Source organism: Heterodontus francisci, chromosome 17 (genome assembly GCF_036365525.1).
Source record: "Heterodontus francisci isolate sHetFra1 chromosome 17, sHetFra1.hap1, whole genome shotgun sequence".
NCBI lineage: Eukaryota > Metazoa > Chordata > Chondrichthyes > Heterodontiformes > Heterodontidae > Heterodontus > Heterodontus francisci.
This window is the reverse complement of record NC_090387.1, coordinates 52,086,252-52,107,002: the sequence shown is the minus strand read 5'-3', so window position 1 is coordinate 52,107,002 and position 20,751 is coordinate 52,086,252. Positions and strand designations below refer to the sequence as shown.

At 43.4% G+C, this 20,751-nt stretch overlaps 1 protein-coding gene across 6 annotated transcripts in view; it reads right to left on the bottom strand.

The window, feature by feature from the left end:
- nod2 (nucleotide-binding oligomerization domain containing 2) overlaps nucleotides 1-20,160 on the bottom strand; it is a 59,027-nt gene extending 38,867 nt beyond the window's left edge. For 4 of the 6 annotated variants that reach the window (XM_068049433.1, XM_068049436.1, XM_068049435.1 and 1 more), the window contains exons 1-2: nucleotides 19,737-19,826; nucleotides 1,295-1,817 (exon numbers count right to left, since the gene is read on the bottom strand). In XM_068049433.1, the coding sequence (XP_067905534.1) occupies nucleotides 1,295-1,768 (474 nt within the window). In that variant the 5' untranslated portion in view covers nucleotides 1,769-1,817; nucleotides 19,737-19,826. Of the gene's footprint in view, nucleotides 1-1,294; nucleotides 1,818-19,700 lie in introns of all 6 variants that reach the window. The other 2 variants (XM_068049434.1, XM_068049437.1) reach the window with 2 other exon arrangements.
- Between the last annotated feature and the right edge of the window lie 591 nt (nucleotides 20,161-20,751).

The window sequence follows — 20,751 nt, the reverse complement described above, 5'->3', positions numbered from 1 at the left end:
TTTAGTCCCCATTTTATTAAAGTACACTCATCAATTTAATCATCTAAAATAGAACACAAGCAGAGTACACAATAAGCAGCCTGAGGATATGATTCTTATATGACCCCTGGGGTTGACCAAATCTGATGCGAAGAGATAGATAGAAACAGAAAACGCTGGAAACACTCAGCAGGTCTGGCAGCATCTGTGGGGAGTTAACATTTCAGATCTGTGACCTCTCATCAGGTCACAGACCTGAAATACTGGACGTTATTTTATTTAGGTGACGAGGGTCTCAGCCACCGGTTAAAGAGTTGGCACGAGCCCCCGTCGCCTCTTTTCAGGAAGGCCTGCCCTACCACCTGCCAACCAGGCACTTTAATGGGGAGCAGCGGGCCTTCCCTGAGATTTAGGACCCTGGCGACAGAAGTCCCACCCGCTGAGAGCCGAGATCGTTGAGGGACCCAGGCCACAGGTGAGTTGTTGGGGGAGGGGTTTTGCGGGGTGGCCCCCCCTTCCCGCTGCCGGGCGCCTCGATCAAACATAAAGTGCCTTTGCAGGAGGGACCGCCCCCCGGGAGCCAACAAGCAACCCACAGGGGTTTGCTTGTCAATCATCCCAGTGTGGGGACAGGCCCACCCACTGCTGGGCTGATACAAGCGGCGGCAGGATGAGGCCCTTAATTGAGTGCTAATTGCCCACTTAATAGCGTCAATTAGTGGCAGGGTGGGAAGGCCTACCTGGGCCTTCCTGCCACAGTGTTAATTGGGGTGGATGTTGGAAGATGACAGGTCCCCAGCCACCATCATCCCACCCGATTAAATGCTCTCCCCGCCTTCAAACTCACTGTGGTTGGGGGTGGGGGGGTGGTGAAAGAGACCATTAAATCCAGCCCATTAACTCTGCTTTCTTTCTACAGATGCTGCCAGACCTGCTGAGTGTTTTCCAGCATTTTTTGTTTTTATTTCAGATTTCCAGCAGCTGTGTTTTGCAGTGTATAAGTGCCTGATGTGAAGAGGTTGTGAATGAATTATAAGTAGGCAAAATATAAATTGCATTACACAATTCCTCTTAATGTGTACTTTACATACTTCATAATTCATTATTTTCAGGGCCAATATGTAGTCTAACAACCTGTAACAATATATTTTTAAAAAAACAGTATTTGCCTGTCAAATATAATCTACTCTTTATAAACATTGGGATTTTAAAAAATCTCAATACTAGAGACATCACTCTTTGATGCCTTTGTATTTCTTTTCTCATCTCACCCACCCTTGTATAGTGACATAGATAATTCTTTCAGTTTGCGTACCTGCTGGGAAGGTGTATATATTGGCAACTGAACCTCATCACATTCATATTTGGAAAAATGACCATATCTATGCAGAAGGTCTAGCACAGCTGCAATGTGTCCGTGTAGTTTCCTCACTATGTCGGGTCTGTGTTTTTGAACAGTTTGGGAAGCTGCTGAAGATTCGATAGTCTTTTCTAGAGGCTTATAGTCTCCCAGAATTAAATCGGTCAACTGCGAGCTGTGAATGATATCTTCCAACACCACAATAAAAAGTTCACAGGCTCTCGTCCCTTTACATGTTATGATGTCAAGGAGATTACGACTGGAACGAAACAGAAGTCCTGGTGATTTCACATATTCATATTCCTCCCAGTTTAGAAGGTCCCATGCCAATAAGCGATCAAGGATGCTCTCAAAGTTTTCTACTGAACCTCTTCCAAGAATTGTGATGAATTGATGTCTTTGTGCCTTAAGAAGCAGATCAGCATTCATTCCACTTGCTGCCCTTACAAGCAGATTATTTTAATGTGGGTGGAAAACCCTATTAAGATAAAGAAACAGTTTGATCATGTAGTTTTACTTACTGCTTCTAACTGAAATATAAAAAAAAACTGCCAGAGTAACAAATCATAGAATAGAAAGTTTAAGGCACAGAAAGAGGCCACTTGGCCCATCTTGTCTGTGACGGCCGAAAAATGATCCACCTATTCTAATCCCACCTTCCAGCATTTGGTCCGTAGCCCTGCAGATTACAGCATTTGAGGTGCATAAATAAATAAATATCCAGACTCCTTTTGAAGGAGTTGAGGGTCTCTGCCTCAATTACCCTTTCAGGCAGTGAGTTCCAGACCCCCACCACCCTCTGGGTGAAAAGGTTTTTCCTCATCTCCCCTCTAATTGTTCGACCAATCACTTTAAATCTATGATGCTTAGTCACTGACCTCTCTGCTAAGGTGAATAGACCCTTCACCTCCACTCTATCCAGGCCCCTCAAAATTTTGGACATTTCAATCAGATCTCCCCTCAGCCTCCTCTGTTTCAAGGAGAACAATCACAGCCTATCCAATCTTTCCTCATAGCTGCATTTTTCCAGTCCTGACAACATCCTCATAAATCTGATCTGTACCCTCTCCAGTGCAATTACATCCTTTCTGTAATGAGGTGACCAGACCCGCACACAGTACTCAAGTTGTGGCCTAAGCAATGAGTTATACAGTTCCAGCATAACCTCCCTGCTCCTATATTCTATACCTTGGCTAATAAAGGAAAGGATTCCATATGCCTTCTTAACCACCTTATCAACCTGTCCTGCTACCTTCAGGGATCTGTGGATATTCACTCCAAGGTCCCTCACTTCCTCTACACTTCAGTATTTTCCCATTAATTGTGTATTCCTTTGCCTCGTTTCACGCCGCCCCCCCACCAAATGCATCACCTCACACTTCTCCAGGTTGAATTCCATTTGCCACTTTTCTGCCCATCTGACCAGACCATCAATATCTTCCTGCAGCCTACAGCTATCCTCCTCGCTATCTACCACACAGCCAATCTTTGTGTCGTCTGCAAACTTCTTAATCATGCCCCCTACATTTATGTCCAAATCGTTAATATATACCACAAAAAGGGGACCCAGTACTGAGCTCTGCGGAACGCCACTGGAAACAGTCCTCCAGTTGTTAAAACACCCATCCACAATTACCCTTTGTTTCCTGCCACTGAGCCAATTTCGTATCCACCTTGCTGCATTTCCCTGGATCCCATGGGATTTTATTTTTTTAAACCAGTCTGCCATGTGGGACCTGGTCAAAAGTCTTGCTAAAATCCATGTAGACCACATCAACTGCACTACCCTCATCTATCTTCCTTGTTACTTCTTCAAAAAATTCGATCAAGTTGGTCAAACAAGATCTTCCCTTAACAAATCCATGGTGACGATCCTTGATTAACCTGTGCCTAAGTGACAGTTTATCCTGTCTCTCAGAATAGATTCCAATAATTTGCCCGCCACAGAGGTTAGACCGGCTGGCCTGTAATTATTTGATCTGTCCTTCGCTCCCTTTATAAACAGAGGTACAATGTTAGCAGTTCTCCAATCCTCTGGCACCGCACCTGTATCTAGTGAGGACTGGGAAATGATGGTCAGACACTCTGCTATTTCCTCTCTTGCTTCTTTTAACAGCCTAGGGTGCATTTCATCCGACCATGGTGTTTTATCAACTTTCAAGGATGCTAATCCCATTAATACTTCCTCTCTCCCTATATTTTTCACATCCAATACTTCACACTCTTCCTCCTTAACTACAATCTCTGCATTGTCCCCCTCTTTTGTGCAGACAGATGCAAAGTATTCATTAAGAATCATAACAACATTTTCCACCCCTACACATAGGTTACCTTTTTTGGTCTTTTATGGGCCCTACTCTCTCCTTAGTTATCCTCTTACTCTTCATGTATTGATAAAACATCTTTGGGTTCACCTTGATTTTGCTTTCCAATATTCTTTCATGCGCTCTCTTTGCTTTTCTAATTTCCTTTTTGATTTCACCCCTCCACTTTCTATACTCCTCTCGGCTTTCTGTAGTATTGAGTTCTCAGTGTCGGACATAAGCTTTCCTTTTCTGCCTCCCTGTAGGCTCCTTGACATCCATGGGGCTCTAGATTTGGCAGTCTCACCCTTTTTTTGCGGGAACATGTTTACTCTGAACCCCTTGAATCTCCCCTTTGAATGCCTCCCATTGTTCTGACACTGATTTACCTTCAAGTAGCTGTTTCCAGTCCACTTTCACTAAATCACTCCTCAGTTCAGTAAAATTGGTCTTGCCCCAATTGAGAACTCTAACTCCTGTTCGATCTCTGCCCTTTTCCATTATGATGTTAAAACTGACTGAATTATGATCACTACCACCAAAATGCTCTCCCACTGCCACCCCTTTCACCAGCCCATCTTCATTTACTAAAACTAAGTCTAAAACTGCACCCTCTCTTGTTGGACTTACTAAACAATTTGATGCAGCTGCTGTTTTACAATAAAAATGCAAAGAAACTGCTTGTGGTTTTGACTGATAAGCCATTTTTTATATGACAGAAAAAACTTTTGCTTGCAAATATACTTTTCAGGATGGAGGAGGGTGTGAATGCAAGTGATGAAATGGGAAGAGAGTGATGAAATGGGAAGTGAGTGATTAAATGCGCCCCATAGATTTGGGAGTTACTGTCACCAAATTATTTGCAATAATTTCAAAAACTCCAAAAATCTTCAACAGAAAGGAGATATTTTTAATCAAATCAATTTATTTTAAAAGGTTACACCTGCAACAAATGTTGAAAATCTTTCATTTTATGGGTCTTTAAAAGTTATGTAGCGGAATACCTAAGAAATCGTAAAAGGCTTCTTTTGATCCTGTGATTAAGTTTAATCAGTGAAATGCTAATGGATGAGAAGTTGTGAAGCTCTTACTATGTCGAACAAAACAAATGGGGATAATTTACACCTTCATTGTTTGGGTGGTAAACTAGTGGAGAGGATCACACACACATTATAGAGCCAGCCTGCTTTTCATTTCCATTGAAATCTACAACAGAGATTGATTTTTTTGGAGGAATTTCTTTTGGCATTCTGCCTACAGGTAATAGTACTGAAGACCTGTGCTCCAGAACTTGCCGTGTCCCTAGCCAAGCTGTTTCAGTACAGCTACAACACTGGCATCTACCCGGCAAAGTGGAAAATTGCCCAGGTATGTCCTGTATACAAAAAGCAGGACAAGTCCAACCTGGCCAATTACCGCCCATCAGTCTACTCTCGATCATCAGTAAAATGATGAAAGGGGTCATCAACAGTGCTATCAAGCGGCACATGCTTAGCAATAACCTGCTCAGTGACACTCAGTTTGGGTTCCGCCAGGGCCACTCAACTCCTGACCTCATTACAGCCTTGCTTCAAACATAGACAAAAAAAGAGCAGAACTCAAGAGGTGAGGTGAGAGTGACTGCCCGTGACATCAAGGCAGTTTTTGACAGAGTATGGCATCAAGAAGCCCTAGCAAAACTGAAGTCAATGGGAATCGGGGAAAACTCTCCGCTGGTTGGAGTCATACCTAGCACAAAAGGAAGATGGTTATGGTGGCTGGAGGTCAGGAATGTACAGGCAACGTAGGTCCTATGAAGATCCTAGTGAGGAGATATATATTAGAAAATTGCAGTTTACAATCAGGCAATAGGGAAGCTCTACCAGTCATGGTTCTTTTTGTGGCTTGGAAGGTGACAACCACACAATTTTTATGATGCAAGATCAGTTCAGGCAGCCATAGGATATTTCTGCAATGTCAGCTAGATACCATCATTAATTTTCTGATGCAATTTGCAGGAGAGCTAGGGAAATTCATCAACCTGCAACACAGTAAAGCAGCAGTGAGCTACAGGCATAGTTTTAAGTGGTTGTTGGCTTTTCCCAAGATCCAGGTTGCAATAGGTGGAAGCCATATTACTTTGCAAGCTTCTATAAAAGGCTCTCTCAGTAGGAAGGGCTTCCATTCCCCAGGGTATAGAGATTGTGTGTGACAACATGCTAAAGGACCCTGCGAGCCAGAGAGAGATTTGCTGGAAGTTTTCATGATGCATTAATTCTTTAAAACTTTGCCCTCTCTAATCTCTTCACAAAATAGAAAATCAAGTCAATAAGTGGGTTACTCCTCCGATTCCATCTTCACATGGATAATAATTCCACCACGAAGACAACATATTAAGCCTATTTGCTCCTAGATGAAGATATATTAATTACCTGATTGAATAAGTCAGAATGAATCCTTTTCTGTATGACTATAACCTCCATGAATAACAAGTATGACTTTAGTACACATTCTATTTTAAAGCAACAAAGTCTAATGTGGGCACATGGCAACCTACTGCTACCTAACACCAAGCTTCCCTTAGGTAGGTCTACATGCCTATTCTAGTGCTTCCCCTAGGCGCAGCCTGAGAGCATCATGAGAAGTAAATAGATGTTCAAGTTCTACAAAAAGGTCATGAGGCTAAGGCGACCCTCCTTTCAGGGCAACTTGCTCCTGGGAGACAGCAGGTATTGGCTGCATCGCTAGAAATGGTTCCTGGCAATTTTGGTGTCATCTCTCATCTACTACTGGTGCGATGCTCTAACAGGGAAAGCCGAAGGCTTGGCATTTACTATCCTGGGAGACAGTAGATTTTATTATAATAAAAGCAAAATACTGTGGATGCTGGAAATCTGAAATAAAAACAAGAAATGCTGGAACCACTCAGCAGGTCTGGCAGGAAAGAGAAGCAGAGATAACATTTCGGGTCAGTGACCCTTCTTCGGAACTGACAAATATTAGAAATGTCACAGGTTATAAGCAAGTGAAGCGGGGGTGGGGCAAGAGATAACAAAGGAGAAGGTGTAGATTGGACAAGACCACATAGCTGACCAAAAGGTCATGGAGCAAAGGCAAACAATATTTTAATGGTGTGTTGAAAGACAAAGCATTAGTACAGATAGGGTGTTAACGGTCTGAAGTAAGTACAAACATGAAAAAAAAAACAGTGGGTAAGCAAACTGAACAAACTAAGATGAAATTAAATAAACTTAAAAAAAATTGTTAAAAATGTAAACAAAATAAGAAAAAACAACAAAAAATAAAGTAAAATGGGGGGCCCGTCATGCTCTGAAATTATTGAACTCAAAGTTCAGTCCGGCAGGCTGGAGTGTGCCTAATCGGTACATGAGATGCTGTTCCTCGAGCTTGCGTTGATGTTCACTGGAACACTGCAGCAATCCCAGGACAGAGATGTGAGCATGAGAGCAGGGGGGTGGGGGGGGGGGGGGGGGTGGGGGGATGTGTTGAAATGGCAAGCAACCGGAAGCTCAGGGTCCTGCTTGCGGACTGAGCGGAGGTGTTCGGCAAAACGGTCACCCAGTCTGCACTTGGTCTCCCCAATGTAGAGGAGACCACACTGTGAGCAGCGAATACAGTATACTACATTGAAAGAAGTACAAGTAAATCGCTGCTTCACCTGAAAGGAGTGTTTGGGGCCTGGGATAGTGAGGAGAGAGGAGGCAAATGGGCAGGTGTTACACCTCCTGCAATTGCAGGGGAAGGTGCCATGAGACGGGGGTAAAGGAGGAGTGGACCAGGGTGTCGCGGAGGGAATGATCCCTTCGGAATGCTGACAGGGGAAGGGAGGGGAAGATGCATTTGGTAGTGGCATCACACTGGAGGTGGCGGAAATGGCGGAGGATGATCCTTTGGATATGGAGGCTGATGGGGTGGAAAGTGAGGACAAGGGGAACCCTGTCACGGTTCTGGGAGGGAGGGGAAGGGGTGAGGGTGGAGGTGCGGGAAATGGGCCGGACACGGTTGAGGGCCCTGTCAACAACAGTGGGGGGAATCCTCGGTTGAGGAAAAAGGTCATATCAGAAGCACCGTCATGGAAGGCAGCATCATCAGAGCAGATGCGTCGGAGACGGAGAAACTGGGAGAATGGAATGGAGTCCTTACAGGAGGTAGGGTGTGAAGAAGTGTAGTCGAGGGAGCTGTGTGAGTTGGTGGGCTTATAATGGATATTAGTAGACAACCTATCCCCAGAGATGGAGACAGAGAAGTCTCCGCGACACCCTGGTCCACTCCTCCATTACCCCCGTCTCATGGCACCTTCCCCTGCAATCGCAGGAGGTGCAACACCTGCCCATTTGCCTCCTCTCTCCTCACTATCCCAGGCCCCAGACACTCCTTTCAGGTGAAGCAGCGATTTACTTGTACTTCTTTCAATGTAGTATACTCGATGCGCTGCTCACAATGTGGTCTCCTCTACATTGGGGAGACCAAGCGCGGACTGGGTGACCGCTTTGCAGAACACCTCCGCTCAGTCTGCAAGCAGGACCCTGAGCTTCCGGTTGCTTGCCATTTCAACACTCCCCCCTGCTCTCATGCTCACATCTCTGTCCTGGGATTGCTGCAGTGTTGAACATCAATGCAAGCTCGAGGAACAGCATCTCATTTACCGATTAGGCACACTCCAGCCTGCCGGACTGAACATGGAGTTCAATAATTTCAGAGCATGACGGGCCCCCCATTTTACTTTTATTTTTTTGTTTTTTTTTACAAAAATGTTTTTTAAAAGTTTTTTTAAAAGTTTATCTAATTTCATCTTAGTTTATTCAGTTTGCTTACCCACTTTTTTTTTCATGTTTGTACTTGCTGCTGTTTAATTTTCAGTCCGTTAACACCCTATCTGTACTAATGCTTTGTCTTTCAACACACCATTAACATATTGTTTGCCTTTGCTCCATGACCTTTTGGTCAGCTATGTGGTCTTGTCCAATCTACACCTTCTCCTTTGTTATCTCTTGCCCCACCCCCGCCTCACTTGCTTATAACCTGTGACATTTCTAATATTTGTCAGTTCCGAAGAAGGGTCACTGACCCAAAACGTTATCTCTGCTTCTCTTTCCACAGATGCTGACAGTAGATTCAAGCTGATCAACTCCAGCCATTGCCATTACACTGGGCCTTGGATCCGATCAGCTGGTTTAACAGCAGCTATCAGATCCTGAAAAACAAAAGACAGCAGCATGCCTTCCAGCCACTGAGGTCTGGAAGCTTTTATGCAAAGTACCATCTATTCTGTCCCCACCTACCACCAGTCTGTGCTTCCATGGAAGTGGAAAAACTGACTGATCCCGCTTCTTAGGTGGGGTCTGGTGCAGATTCCAATGAAGCTGCCACATGTTTCATTCATGTCTGCACTGAAGGAAAAGCACCTTAATGCTGCAAATGGGGGCAGTGGATTCTAGGTCACAACTGTTATTTGCTGCACATCCTCAGAGACTGACCTCAGCTCCTTCAAGTAGGTGTTGTCACACTCACAAAAAAGGAGCAATTATGAACTGTAAAAATGAACAGATAAATTAAACTCCAAAAAAAAAAAAATGGACACATTTTGCTAAAGACAAGATGGAATAAGAGGTCAAGTGACCCCTCCTTACTGCTAAGTTCATCATGACTGTTGGAGACTAAACACATCATGTCTGGACTAGTTTTGGGGAAGGCACATTAAAAAGCTAACATGCCATTCAATGCTAAATGGTTCTTATCTTCAAGAATTGGGTTGACAAAGCCCTTCAGAGACAGGGCAGCTCCAGATGCAAAGCCAAGATAATAGGTGGGAGAAAACACCACTTTATCAAGGTAAGCCACATTCAAAGATACTGTATGAACACACCAGGGGAGAGCATCTATGGTCACTTGACCGAAACCCAGCCTGATAAGAATTTTTCTTTAAAAAAGAGCTCTGAAAGACACAGTGAGAAAAAGAGAGAAAACTTGCAGCTGACAGATCCATTCCAGCCAAGAATAAGACCCTGCCTGTAACATTTTTAAACCGCCGAGGCAGACATTGAAAAAGGTGACCCTGAAAACTCCCCATATAAGAAATTTTAACAAGATTGACCGCTGACTTTGACTGAGTTCTAAACAAAGGAATCTGCAACACTTCAGTGAACCAAGAAAAGGATCAGACTTGCAACGCTGTTAAAAATTCCTCCCGGAAAACCAAGATGATTTGAAAGAGAACTCTTTGTTACAACAATTGGACTTCAATGCATGCTATCCTCTAATCTCTATCTTTTCTTGTGTGTGTGCCTGTGTGCGTAGGTGAGGTTGTGAACATTTTTGGGTATTGTTTAATAAATAGTTTACTTTATTTTTAAACCTATGAGAAAACCTGTTGTTTGATTGTTTATTAAACCCTTAAAATACTCAGACTCAGACACTATTTTTATAAAGAAGCACAATCTACAGTCAGTTGAGAAGTGAAATGTGGAAGTCACCCAGACCATCTCCCACCTGTCTGTAACAGTGTGATGCTTCTTCAGCACTGTTCTTTTCAGGCCAGTCCCTATAATTTCTCAATCCCAGACTCTGAAGTCATTGGCAGCCTGGGAAAAATGGTAAAAGGACAGAATTAAAGGCTCTTTATCTGAATGCGCACAGCATTCGTAACAAGATGGATGACTTGATAGTACAAATAGAAATGAATGGTTATGATATGATGGCCGTTACAAAGACATGGTTGTAGAGTGACCAAGGTTGGGAACTGAATATTCCTGGAACAAAAATATTCAAAGAAATATTGAGGGAGCTAGGGCTTTTCTCATTGGAGCGAAGAAGGATGAGAGGTGACTTGATAGAGGGGTACAAGATGATGAGAGGCATAGATAGACTGGATAGTCAGAGACTTTTTCCCAGGGTGGAAAGGGCTATCACCAGGGGGCATAATTTTAAGGTGATTGGAGGAAGGTTTCGGGGAGATGTCAGAGGTAGGTTCTTTACACAGAGAGTGGTAGGTGCGTGGAATGCTCTGCCAGCGGTGGTCGTAGAAGCAGATACATTAGGGGCATTTAAGCGACTCTTGGATAGGTACATGGATGATAGTAGAATGAAGGGTAGGTAGTTAGTTTGATCTTAGAGTAGGTTAAAAGGTTCGGCACAACATCGTGGGCCGAAGGGCCTGTACTGTGCTGTACTGTTCTATGTTCTATGCTCCTCAGCCTCCACTGGGAGGGTGGTACATCCTCACCAACTCCCCGGGCTTCCTTGGGCTCTTTGAATCTTTTTTATTCATTCATGGAATGTGGGTGTCACTGACAAGGCCAGCATTTATTTCCCATCCCTAATTGCCCTTGAGAAGGTGATGAGCCACCTTCTCAAACTGCTGCAGTCCATGTGGTGTAGGAACTACCAGAGTGCTGTTAGGGAGGGGCTTCCAGGATTTTGATTTTGAACCAGCGACTGTGAAAGAAGGGTACTATATTTCCAAGTCAGGATGATGTGTGAGTGGAGGGGAACTTGTAAGTTCCCATACACCTGCTGCCCTTGTTCTTCTAGGTGGTAAAGGTTGTGGGTTTGGAAGGTGCTGTTGAAGACGCCTTGATGAGTTGCTGCTGTGCATCTTGTAGACGGTATACACTCCTGCCGCGGTGCACTGGCGGTGGAGGGAGTGAATGTTTAAGGTGAGTGATGGGGTTCCAAACAAGCTGGCTGCTTTTTCCTGTCAAGCTTCTTGAATGTTGTTGGAATTGCACTCATCCAGGAAGTGGATGAATCACCCAACGTCACAAAAACAGTGAGAAATTTTAGGGTTTTTTCCTCAAATTCAAAAGGAATTTTGTTTCCTTAACCAATTCACCGACTGAAAATAAAACAGGAATTTAAGCAGTGGAAATTGTTAAATAAAAGTTTTTAATGACACCCATTAATCCAGTTGATTGCAAATAGGATAATTATCAGTCATGCAATGCAGAGCAATTTATTTTTTAAAAATTCCACATCTAAGGAGACAAATGTACGTTAATGGGCAACGTTCACACTAAGCTGCAGCATGTGCGTCCACCCAGCAGCCTAGAAAGTACTGTGCAGGCCTTGTCCCATATTAAATACCAGTTGTGCAGCTATGTCATCAATTTAAAAGTTACTTCACAGTGAAAACTTGGCCATATACAACAAAATTTTAGAGGGAACATTATTTTGGGAACTGCAGAGAAATAATCTCCGACCATGTTACAATGGTAATGATTGTTATTTGTGATTGATGGCAAACAAACTAAAAATTAGCATCCCCCTTACATCTTCTGTCCATATCTTATTTCAGAAACAACATTACATATTGCATACTCAGTATGCACCTTATAGCATTCTTCCTCTTACATCAGAGTAAATTTATGGTTAAGGCAACTGCCTTCTTGCTTTTACCTTGATTTGGTATTTTCTTTTGGGACTAACATAAAAGCTGATCTATTTTCTCATTGACATTTGTATAGAGTACCTGGTAACACCTGCTGAAAATGTCAATAACAGGACACAGAGGGCATGATTTTCCTGCACCTCAGGTGATCTCATAATGCAACATGATGTTTGAATCACCCCCTGATATCTGGTTTATCAATACATCAGAGAAATCATCACTGTTAAGCACAACCACTTGGCCAAATTTGGCAGTGGAATGTACAACAATAACCTCCCCGCGATAGTCAAAAGGTCTTTACTGTCATATAATCATTTGTGCAATCCAATTCAAGGTGTGATTATAAAGTTCACTGCTGGACAGTTGCCAAGTGTACACAATACAAAAAAATCACAGACTAAACATAAATGCTCATAAAAAACACATTGCAAGGCCATAAAACAAATATCCAAATATTTATTTATAATTTACTGATATGAACTCACTTTTATACTCTTTTGGGCCTCCTTATCTCGAGAGACAATGGATATGCGCCTGGAGGTGGTCAGTGGTTTGTGAAGCAGCGCCTGGAGTGGCTATAAAGGCCAATTCTGGAGTGACAGGCTCTTCCACAGGTGCTGCAGAGAAATTTGTTTGTCGGGGCTGTTGCACAGTTGGCTCTCCCCTTGCGCCTCTGTCTTTTTTCCTGCCAACTACTAAGTCTCTTCGACTCGCCACAATTTAGCCCTGTCTTTATGGCTGCCCGCCAGCTCTGGCGAATGCTGGCAACTGACTCCCACGACTTGTGATCAATGTCACACGATTTCATGTCGTGTTTGCAGACGTCTTTATAGCGGAGACATGGACGGCCGGTGGGTCTGATACCAGTGGCGAGCTCGCTGTACAATGTGTCTTTGGGGATCCTGCCATCTTCCATGCGGCTCACATGGCCAAGCCATCTCAAGCGCCGCTGACTCAGTAGTGTGTATAAGCTGGGGGTGTTGGCCGCTTCAAGGACTTCTGTGTTGGAGATATAGTCCTGCCACCTGATGCCAAGTATTCTCCGAAGGCAGCGAAGTTGGAATGAATTGAGACGTCGTTCTTGGCTGGCATACGTTGTCCAGGCCTCGCTGCCGTAGAGCAAGGTACTGAGGACACAGGCCTGATACACTCGGACTTTTGTGTTCCGTGTCAGTGCGCCATTTTCCCACACTCTCTTGGCCAGTCTGGACATAGCAGTGGAAGCCTTACCCATGCGCTTGTTGATTTCTGCATCTAGAGACAGGTTACTGGTGATAGTTGAGCCTCGGTAGGTGAACTCTTGAACCACTTCCAGAGCGTGGTCGCCAATATTGATGGATGGAGCATTTCTGACGTTTATAATTTACTGATATGAACTCACTTTTATACTATGAGCTGTGTTATTTAACCATAGAGTTCACCCCTTCTCCCATTACATTTTTCCAGGGCTCTCAATGTGGAGAACTCCTTGTGAATCAGCATTAACAAGGGATTTTATACATCAAATGTAAAGATTTAACTTAGTTACTCCAAGAAGTGGTGAGGTTATGTAAAGACCTTCCTGTTTGAGTTACTGTCTGATGGTCACACACTTCTGTAGTTATTCTCCAGATTACACCTCACTTTTGGAAATACTCTTGCAACTCCCTGCGGGGGTTCTCACGATCTCATATACACGCAGATGTGTGCACACCCCTAAAGATACTTCCATATTTCATCCCACCTTAAAATATAGATCCTCAGGTTTCCTGCTTTCAGAATATCACAATGTCCAGCAAATTCCCCAATGATAACCAGTACTGCATCAATTTCCTCCCTGTTCTCCTTCATCACCCTGTCATATATACCATGTAACTCATGACATGAGCCTCCCTAACATATCAAATATGTCCGACATTTCAATATTGTTTGCAATTCAGAAATTGAGTAGCAAGTTCAGGTCTTTTCACAGCAATGGAACTCAGAGTATTGCAGTTAAATAGAGAGTTTTAGGGATGTGAACGTTCGAGTGATAGTTACGTCAGATAATAGAAGTAACTAAAGGTACCAAACTTTATTTCAGAATATATTATTTAATACCTTAGCCTGCTCCTTTCTATTTCTTTGTCTTTTGTTAAGAATCTGACCATGGAGTTGCAATGATAATTTTGAGCTGCTGGGGAACAATAATATACACCCACAATCCCAGCTGGTGAAGGACCTGTGGTGGCAAGTGACCCACAAAGAAGGACACATGAAAAAAAATGCTACAGGGCTGCTATCAATGTCAGACCCATAACAGTGCTGCAAAGTAAATGAGACAATATCACTGCCTCTGGAGGCACAGAGATCCACATGATGAGGTGGTTTTAATCATTACCTCATGTATTGGCATTGCCAGTAAATATAAACAGTACCTCCAGAGGTAGACACTTTTCTGTCTACAAGGGACACAGCCTAACTAATTAAACCAGCAATGCTGTTTTTTGATCACTATTCTGTATGGAGCTTCTTCAGTCAGTGATGTAATAACATCTGCAGAAGTGAGTATACTGCACATCTATGGGATTTACTTTCTAGAAGGAGTTCAAGGACATGTCACAACCAATCTTGATTTTCAAGTAAATACACATATATGTACACACATTTAAATATAAAACATCATTTCTATATAAATATATATGTAATATGCACTTCATAAAATGTATGTTATTGAGTCGTTACCACTATGTTTTTTTAAATTACTGTTGGTGACAGTGTAATATTCTTCTGTCACCAGTGGGTTAACACCTGTACTAAAATAGCAGACAAAAGGATGCTATATGCAGGCTTTAAGTGTTTAATCACTAATATTACCAATAGTAATTTCAAGGCTTTGGTCTCAAAAATAAATTGTTCATAATATATTAACATACTAGAGAAAAATAGCTCTTCACATCAATAACTACCACCTGCTGATTATCACCTACCACACCCCCACCCCCCAGCTGATAATCAGTACTCCTCCATGTTGAACATCATTTGGAGGAAGCACTGAGGGTGGCAAGGGCACAGAATGTACTCTGGGTGGAGGACTTCAATGTCCATCACCAAGAGAGGCTCAGTAGCACCACTACTGACCGAGCAGGCCAAGTCCTAAAGAACATAGCTGCTAGATGGGGTCTGCAGCAGGTGGTGAGGGAACCAAGAGAGAAAAATATACTTGACCTCGTTCTCACCAATCTACCTGCCGCAGATGCCCGTGACAGTATTGGTAGGAGTGACCTTGTGGAGACAAAGTCCCATCTTCACATTGAGGATATCCTCCATTGGGTTGTGTGGCACTACCATGCTAAATTTCGAGCAGATCTAGCAATGCAAAACTGGGCATCCACGAGATGCTGTGGGCCATCAGCAGCAGCAGCAGAATTCTACTCAACCACAATCTGTAACCTCATGGCCCAGAATATCCCCCACTTTACCATTACCATCAAGCTGGGGGACCAACCCTGGTTCAATGAAGAATGCAGGAGGGCATGCCAGGAGCAGCACCAGGCATACCTAAAAATGAGGTGTCAACCTGGTGAAGCTACAACCCAGGACTATTTGCGTGCCAAATAGCGTAAGCAACATGCGATAAAAAGAGCTAAGCGATCCCATAACCAACGGATCAGATCCAATCTCTGCAGTCCTGCCACATCCAGCCATGAATGGTGGTGGACAATTAAACAACTAACTGAGGAGGTAGCTCCACAAATATCCCCATCCTCAATGATGGGGGAGCCCAGTACATCAGTGCAAAAGATAAGGCTGAAGCATTTGCAACAATCTTTAGCCAGAAGTGCTGAGTCGATGATCCATCTCGGCCTCCTCCTGAAGTCCCCAGCACCACTGATGCTAGTCTTAAGCCAATTCGATTCACTCCGCGTGATATCAAGAAACAACTGAAGGCACTGGATACTGCAAAAGCTATGGGCCCTGACAACATTCCAGCAATAGTACTGAAGACCTGTGCTCCAGAACTTGCCACACCCCTAGCCAAGCTGTTCCAGTACAGCCACAACACTGGCATCTACCCAGCAATGTGGAATTTTTTTCCCCCAAAAATATACTTTATTGATAAAAATCTGTAAAAAAAAATACATTACACAACAGTTCAAAACAGCATCAGTTGACATTCCAAGGAAATCAGTTTTTTTCAATACAGAAGTGAGTTGCCTCACAACCCTTCCATTCCATTTTACATGCCATGTACATTTTACAGTAAACCCATATTTGGTGTATACAGCCCGAGGGGTTTCCCATGTGTCCAGCCCCTCAGTTCACTATGGCGGGAGGACCTTACACAGTGGTCTTTCCCCATTGAGCCTTTGCAGCAGCTGCCCAAGCTTTAGTGCGTCCCTCAGCATAGTCTTGGACCTTGGAATGTGTCAGTCTGCAACACTCAGTCGTGGACAACTCTTTGCGCTGGAAGACCAGCAAATTTCGAGCAGACCAAAGAGCATCTTTCACTGAATTGATGGTCCTCCTGCAGCAGTTGATGTTTATCTCGGTGTGCGTCCCTGGGAACAGCCCGTAGAGCACGGAGTCCTGTGTTACAGGGCTGCTTGGGATGAACCTCGACAAGAACCACTGCATCTCTTTCCACACCTGCTTCGCAAAGACACATTCCAGAAGGAGGTGGGAAACTGTCTCTTACCCACCACAGCCATCGAGGGCAGCATGCGGAGGGGGTGAGACTCCGGGTGTGCAGGAAGGATCTGACAGGGAAGCCCCATCTCACCACCAGCCAAGCTACGTCTTGGTGCTTGTTTGTGGAAAATTGCCCAGGTATGTCCTGTAGACAAAAAGTAGGACAAGTCCAACCTGGCCAATTATCGCCCCAGTCTACTCTTGGTCATCAGTAAAGTGATGGAAGATGTCGTCAACAGAGCTATCAAGCGGCACTTGCTTAGCAATAACCTGCTCAGTGACGCTCAGTTTGGGTTCCGCCAGAACTCATTACAGCCTTGGTTCAAACATGGACAAAAGAACTGAACTCAAGAGGTGAGGTGAGAGTGACTGCCCTTGACATCAAGGCAGCATTTGACCAAGTATGGCATCAAGGAGCCCTAGCAAAACTGAATCAATGGGAATCAGGAGGAAAACTCTCCGCTGGTTGGAGTCGTACCGAGCGAAAAGGAAGATGGCTGTGGTTGTTGGAGGTCAATCATCTCAGCTCCAAGACATCACTGCAGGAGTTCCTCAGGGTAGTATCCTAAGCCCAACCATCTTCAGCTTCGTCATCAATGACCTTCCTTCAATCATAATGTCAGAAGTGAGGATGTTCACTTATGATTGCACAATGTTCAACACCCTTCACGACTCCTCAGATACTGAAGCAGTCAGTGTACAAATGCAGCAAAACCTGGACAATATCCAGGCTTGGGCTGATAAGTGGCAAGTAACATTCGCATCACACAAGTGCAGGCAATGACCATCTCCAACGAGAGATTCTAACCATCTCTTCTGGACATTCAATTGCATTATGATTGCTGAAACCCCCACTATCAACATCCTGGGGGCTACCATTGACCAGAAACTGAACTGGAGTAGCTATATAAATACTGTGATTACAAGAGCAGGTCAGAGGCTTGGAATCCTGTGGCAAGTAACTCACCTACTGACTCCCCAAAGCCTGTGCACCATCTACAAGCACAAGTCAGGAGCATGATGGAATACTCTCCACTTGTCTAGATGGGTGCAGCTCCAACAACACTCAAGAAGTTCAACACCATCCAGGACAAAGCAGCCCGCTTGATTGGCACCCCATCCAAAAACATTCACTCCCTTCACCACCAACGTACAGTGGCAGCAGTCTACAAGATGCACTGCAGCAATGCATCAAGGCTCCTTAGACAGCACCTTCCAAACCCACAACCTTGACCACCTAGAAGGACAAGGGCAGCAGATGCATGGGAACACAATCACCACCTGCATGCTCCCCTTCAAGCCGCACACCATCCTGACTTGGAACTATATCGCCATTCCTTCACTGTGACTGGGTCAAAATCTTGGAACTTCCTTCCTCACAGCACTGTGGGTGTATCTACTCCACATGGACTGCAGCAGTTCAAGGCGGCAGCTCACAACCACCTTCTCAGGGGCAATAAATGCTGGCCTAGCCAGTAACATCCACATCCCAGGAAAGAACCTAAATATTGTCAAAAAAATGGCTGCTCATAACACCTTTACCTTACCTAAATTGCTCTTTTGTGCTTTTGGAGCCAGGATTTGATCTTTTTGATCCCATAAAGGTAATGGTTGTTCCACTAAAGTTCACAACTTGTGATTTATTTCATTTGACATGAAGAGTGCTACCATATCATCATTTCTCATTAAGCTTCATATAATAATTATTCTGCACACACTTTCATTAATCAAAATTAAAAGTGGATCAGCGAGATGGCCAAGTGCTTAATATAGCTTCATCTGAAGGAATGATTAACCAAGAACCTTTGAATTCAAGGAAAGCTGATAGAATCAGATGAGATGTAGCTAAACTATCAATCAGATGCCAGTTTTGGGCAAAGGATGGGAATAATTTATTTACAAACTTGCATTTATATAGCACCTTTCGCAACCTTAGAACATCCTAAAGCATAATACAGTTAATTAAATACTTTTGAAGTGTAGTCACTGTTATAATGTAGAAAACATAGCAACCAATTTGTGCACAGCAAGGTCCCACAATGAGATAAATGCCTGGGCCATCTTTTTTGTTCAGGTCTTGGTTAAGGGATAAATATTGGTGAGGACACCAGGAAAAACTCCCCCAATCTTCTTTGAATCATGCCATAGGATCTTTTACATCCACCAGACAGCATAGACAGGGCCATTAGTTTAATTTCTCATCAGAACGATAGCACCTTGACTCAGTACTCAACTGAAGTGTCAGCCTGAATTATGAGCTCAAGGCTCTGGAGTGGGTCTTGAACCCACAGCCTTCTGATTGAGGTAGGCATGCTACCACTGAGCCATAGCTGCCACAATTTTAATGTTTGACAATTTATAGGCCATGAATTCAGGATTTTCCATTTGATAGTCAGTTGGAACTTATCAGCCGAAATTAATGATAATGAAATTTCTGAAGGAGAAAAATTGTCATCCAAATATGTACTGAGGATTAAACATTATATGTATGTGGGAAATACATTGCTGAGGTCTATGCCTAACACATTCGTTTCCTAGCCTTCAAAATGAAAGTATGTAAACTGAATATAGTTTTTGATTACATACTGTCAAAAAATGGGCATACTTATGCCTCGAAAATAAAACGTGATTATCCTCAGTTTAGCAGTTTCAGCTATCCTAAAGTCAGAAATTGTTTTCAAACAACTGCAAACACACAAACTTAAAAAGAACAATTGTTCTGGGGCTGTGGAACCTGCCCCAGAGCAAACATGGGCGAGTTACACAGCACAGAATCGCTTCGATTTCATTTGTCTAATACGAACCCCGCATCAAAGACATAAAAGCCTCTGCTAGTAACTATAGCGAGGCTCAGAAATTACAGGGTTTTACAAGCGGATATTTCCAGGTGCATTTTTGCATACCGTCGAAAAACATTTTTTTTAAAAGGTACAGACACCCATATATAGCAAGCAGGAAGTTTTGATGAGAGCATGTGGATGGGGATTTCCAGTAATAACAAGATTTGAAATTCCACAAATACCTTCAATCAGAAGCTGGAGAGAATGATATATCTTACTTTTTTTAGAACCTGTATTTTTTCCCAGTTGCAATATCCTGACAACAAAAACAGGGCGACTCCGTTGTGCTCTGCGACTTGCCTCGAACTTCCCCTTTTTAACGTAGATGCCAAAGGCAATTTCATGGGCGGAAAGGCTACACCCTTTCTGAACTGGTGCCATCAAATCTGATGCGACACTTTCAATGCTCAGCCGTTGTTAGTTAAGGAGCGAGAACAGGATCAGAAAGGGCACTGACCTCCGTCTCAACTTCCCGCTACTTCCATCTTTTAAACTATGTCGGCTCATTACTTCCACTATCTAAGGCTGCTGGTATTTCATGGAGAGTGAGGCATTATTTGAGATCAGTCCGCCACTAACAAAAGCCCATCATAATTCTGAGGCTGCTCGCTCTGCAGTTTCTGGGGCTTTATATTTGTGGACGACAAAGCTGGCATCAGAAATGTACAGAAAAACAGCTAGCATCTGTGAAGAAAAAACAGTTCAAATTTCCCGCACGGAAAACACCCTGCCCATACCATCGACTTGTCTTTTCGCTACTACTACTGGCTGGCCCGCTGTGTATCAGCAGCATTTTCTGTTTTTGTTTCAGATTACATCATTTACAGATTTTTTTTGTATTTTATTTGTACAAGTTACTAACAGATGGTATTTGAAAAATTGAGCATGAAGACATAGGGCAAGCTAGTTTTGCTCCTTGAAAAAATGCTTTAAATCCCATTGACCTGCATGCCATCACTTCTCTTCAGAATGTTTATGAAGTGGACAATAATTACTTTGGAAACACAAGGATTGTATTGTAAGGAAACACCCCCCACCCCCCCCAATTGAACCTGACTTGAAGTGCAGCTTCAATAGACCAATTTTATGTTTGATAACGTCTGGTTGTAATAAGAGTTTTCTTATGTATGGACTCCTCTGCTGTCTATGATTGATGAATGACCTGGGTGTATATAATAGCCTTCATTTCCCCTTTCTCTCAGCCACTTATCGAACCTATTCTTAAATCAAGTT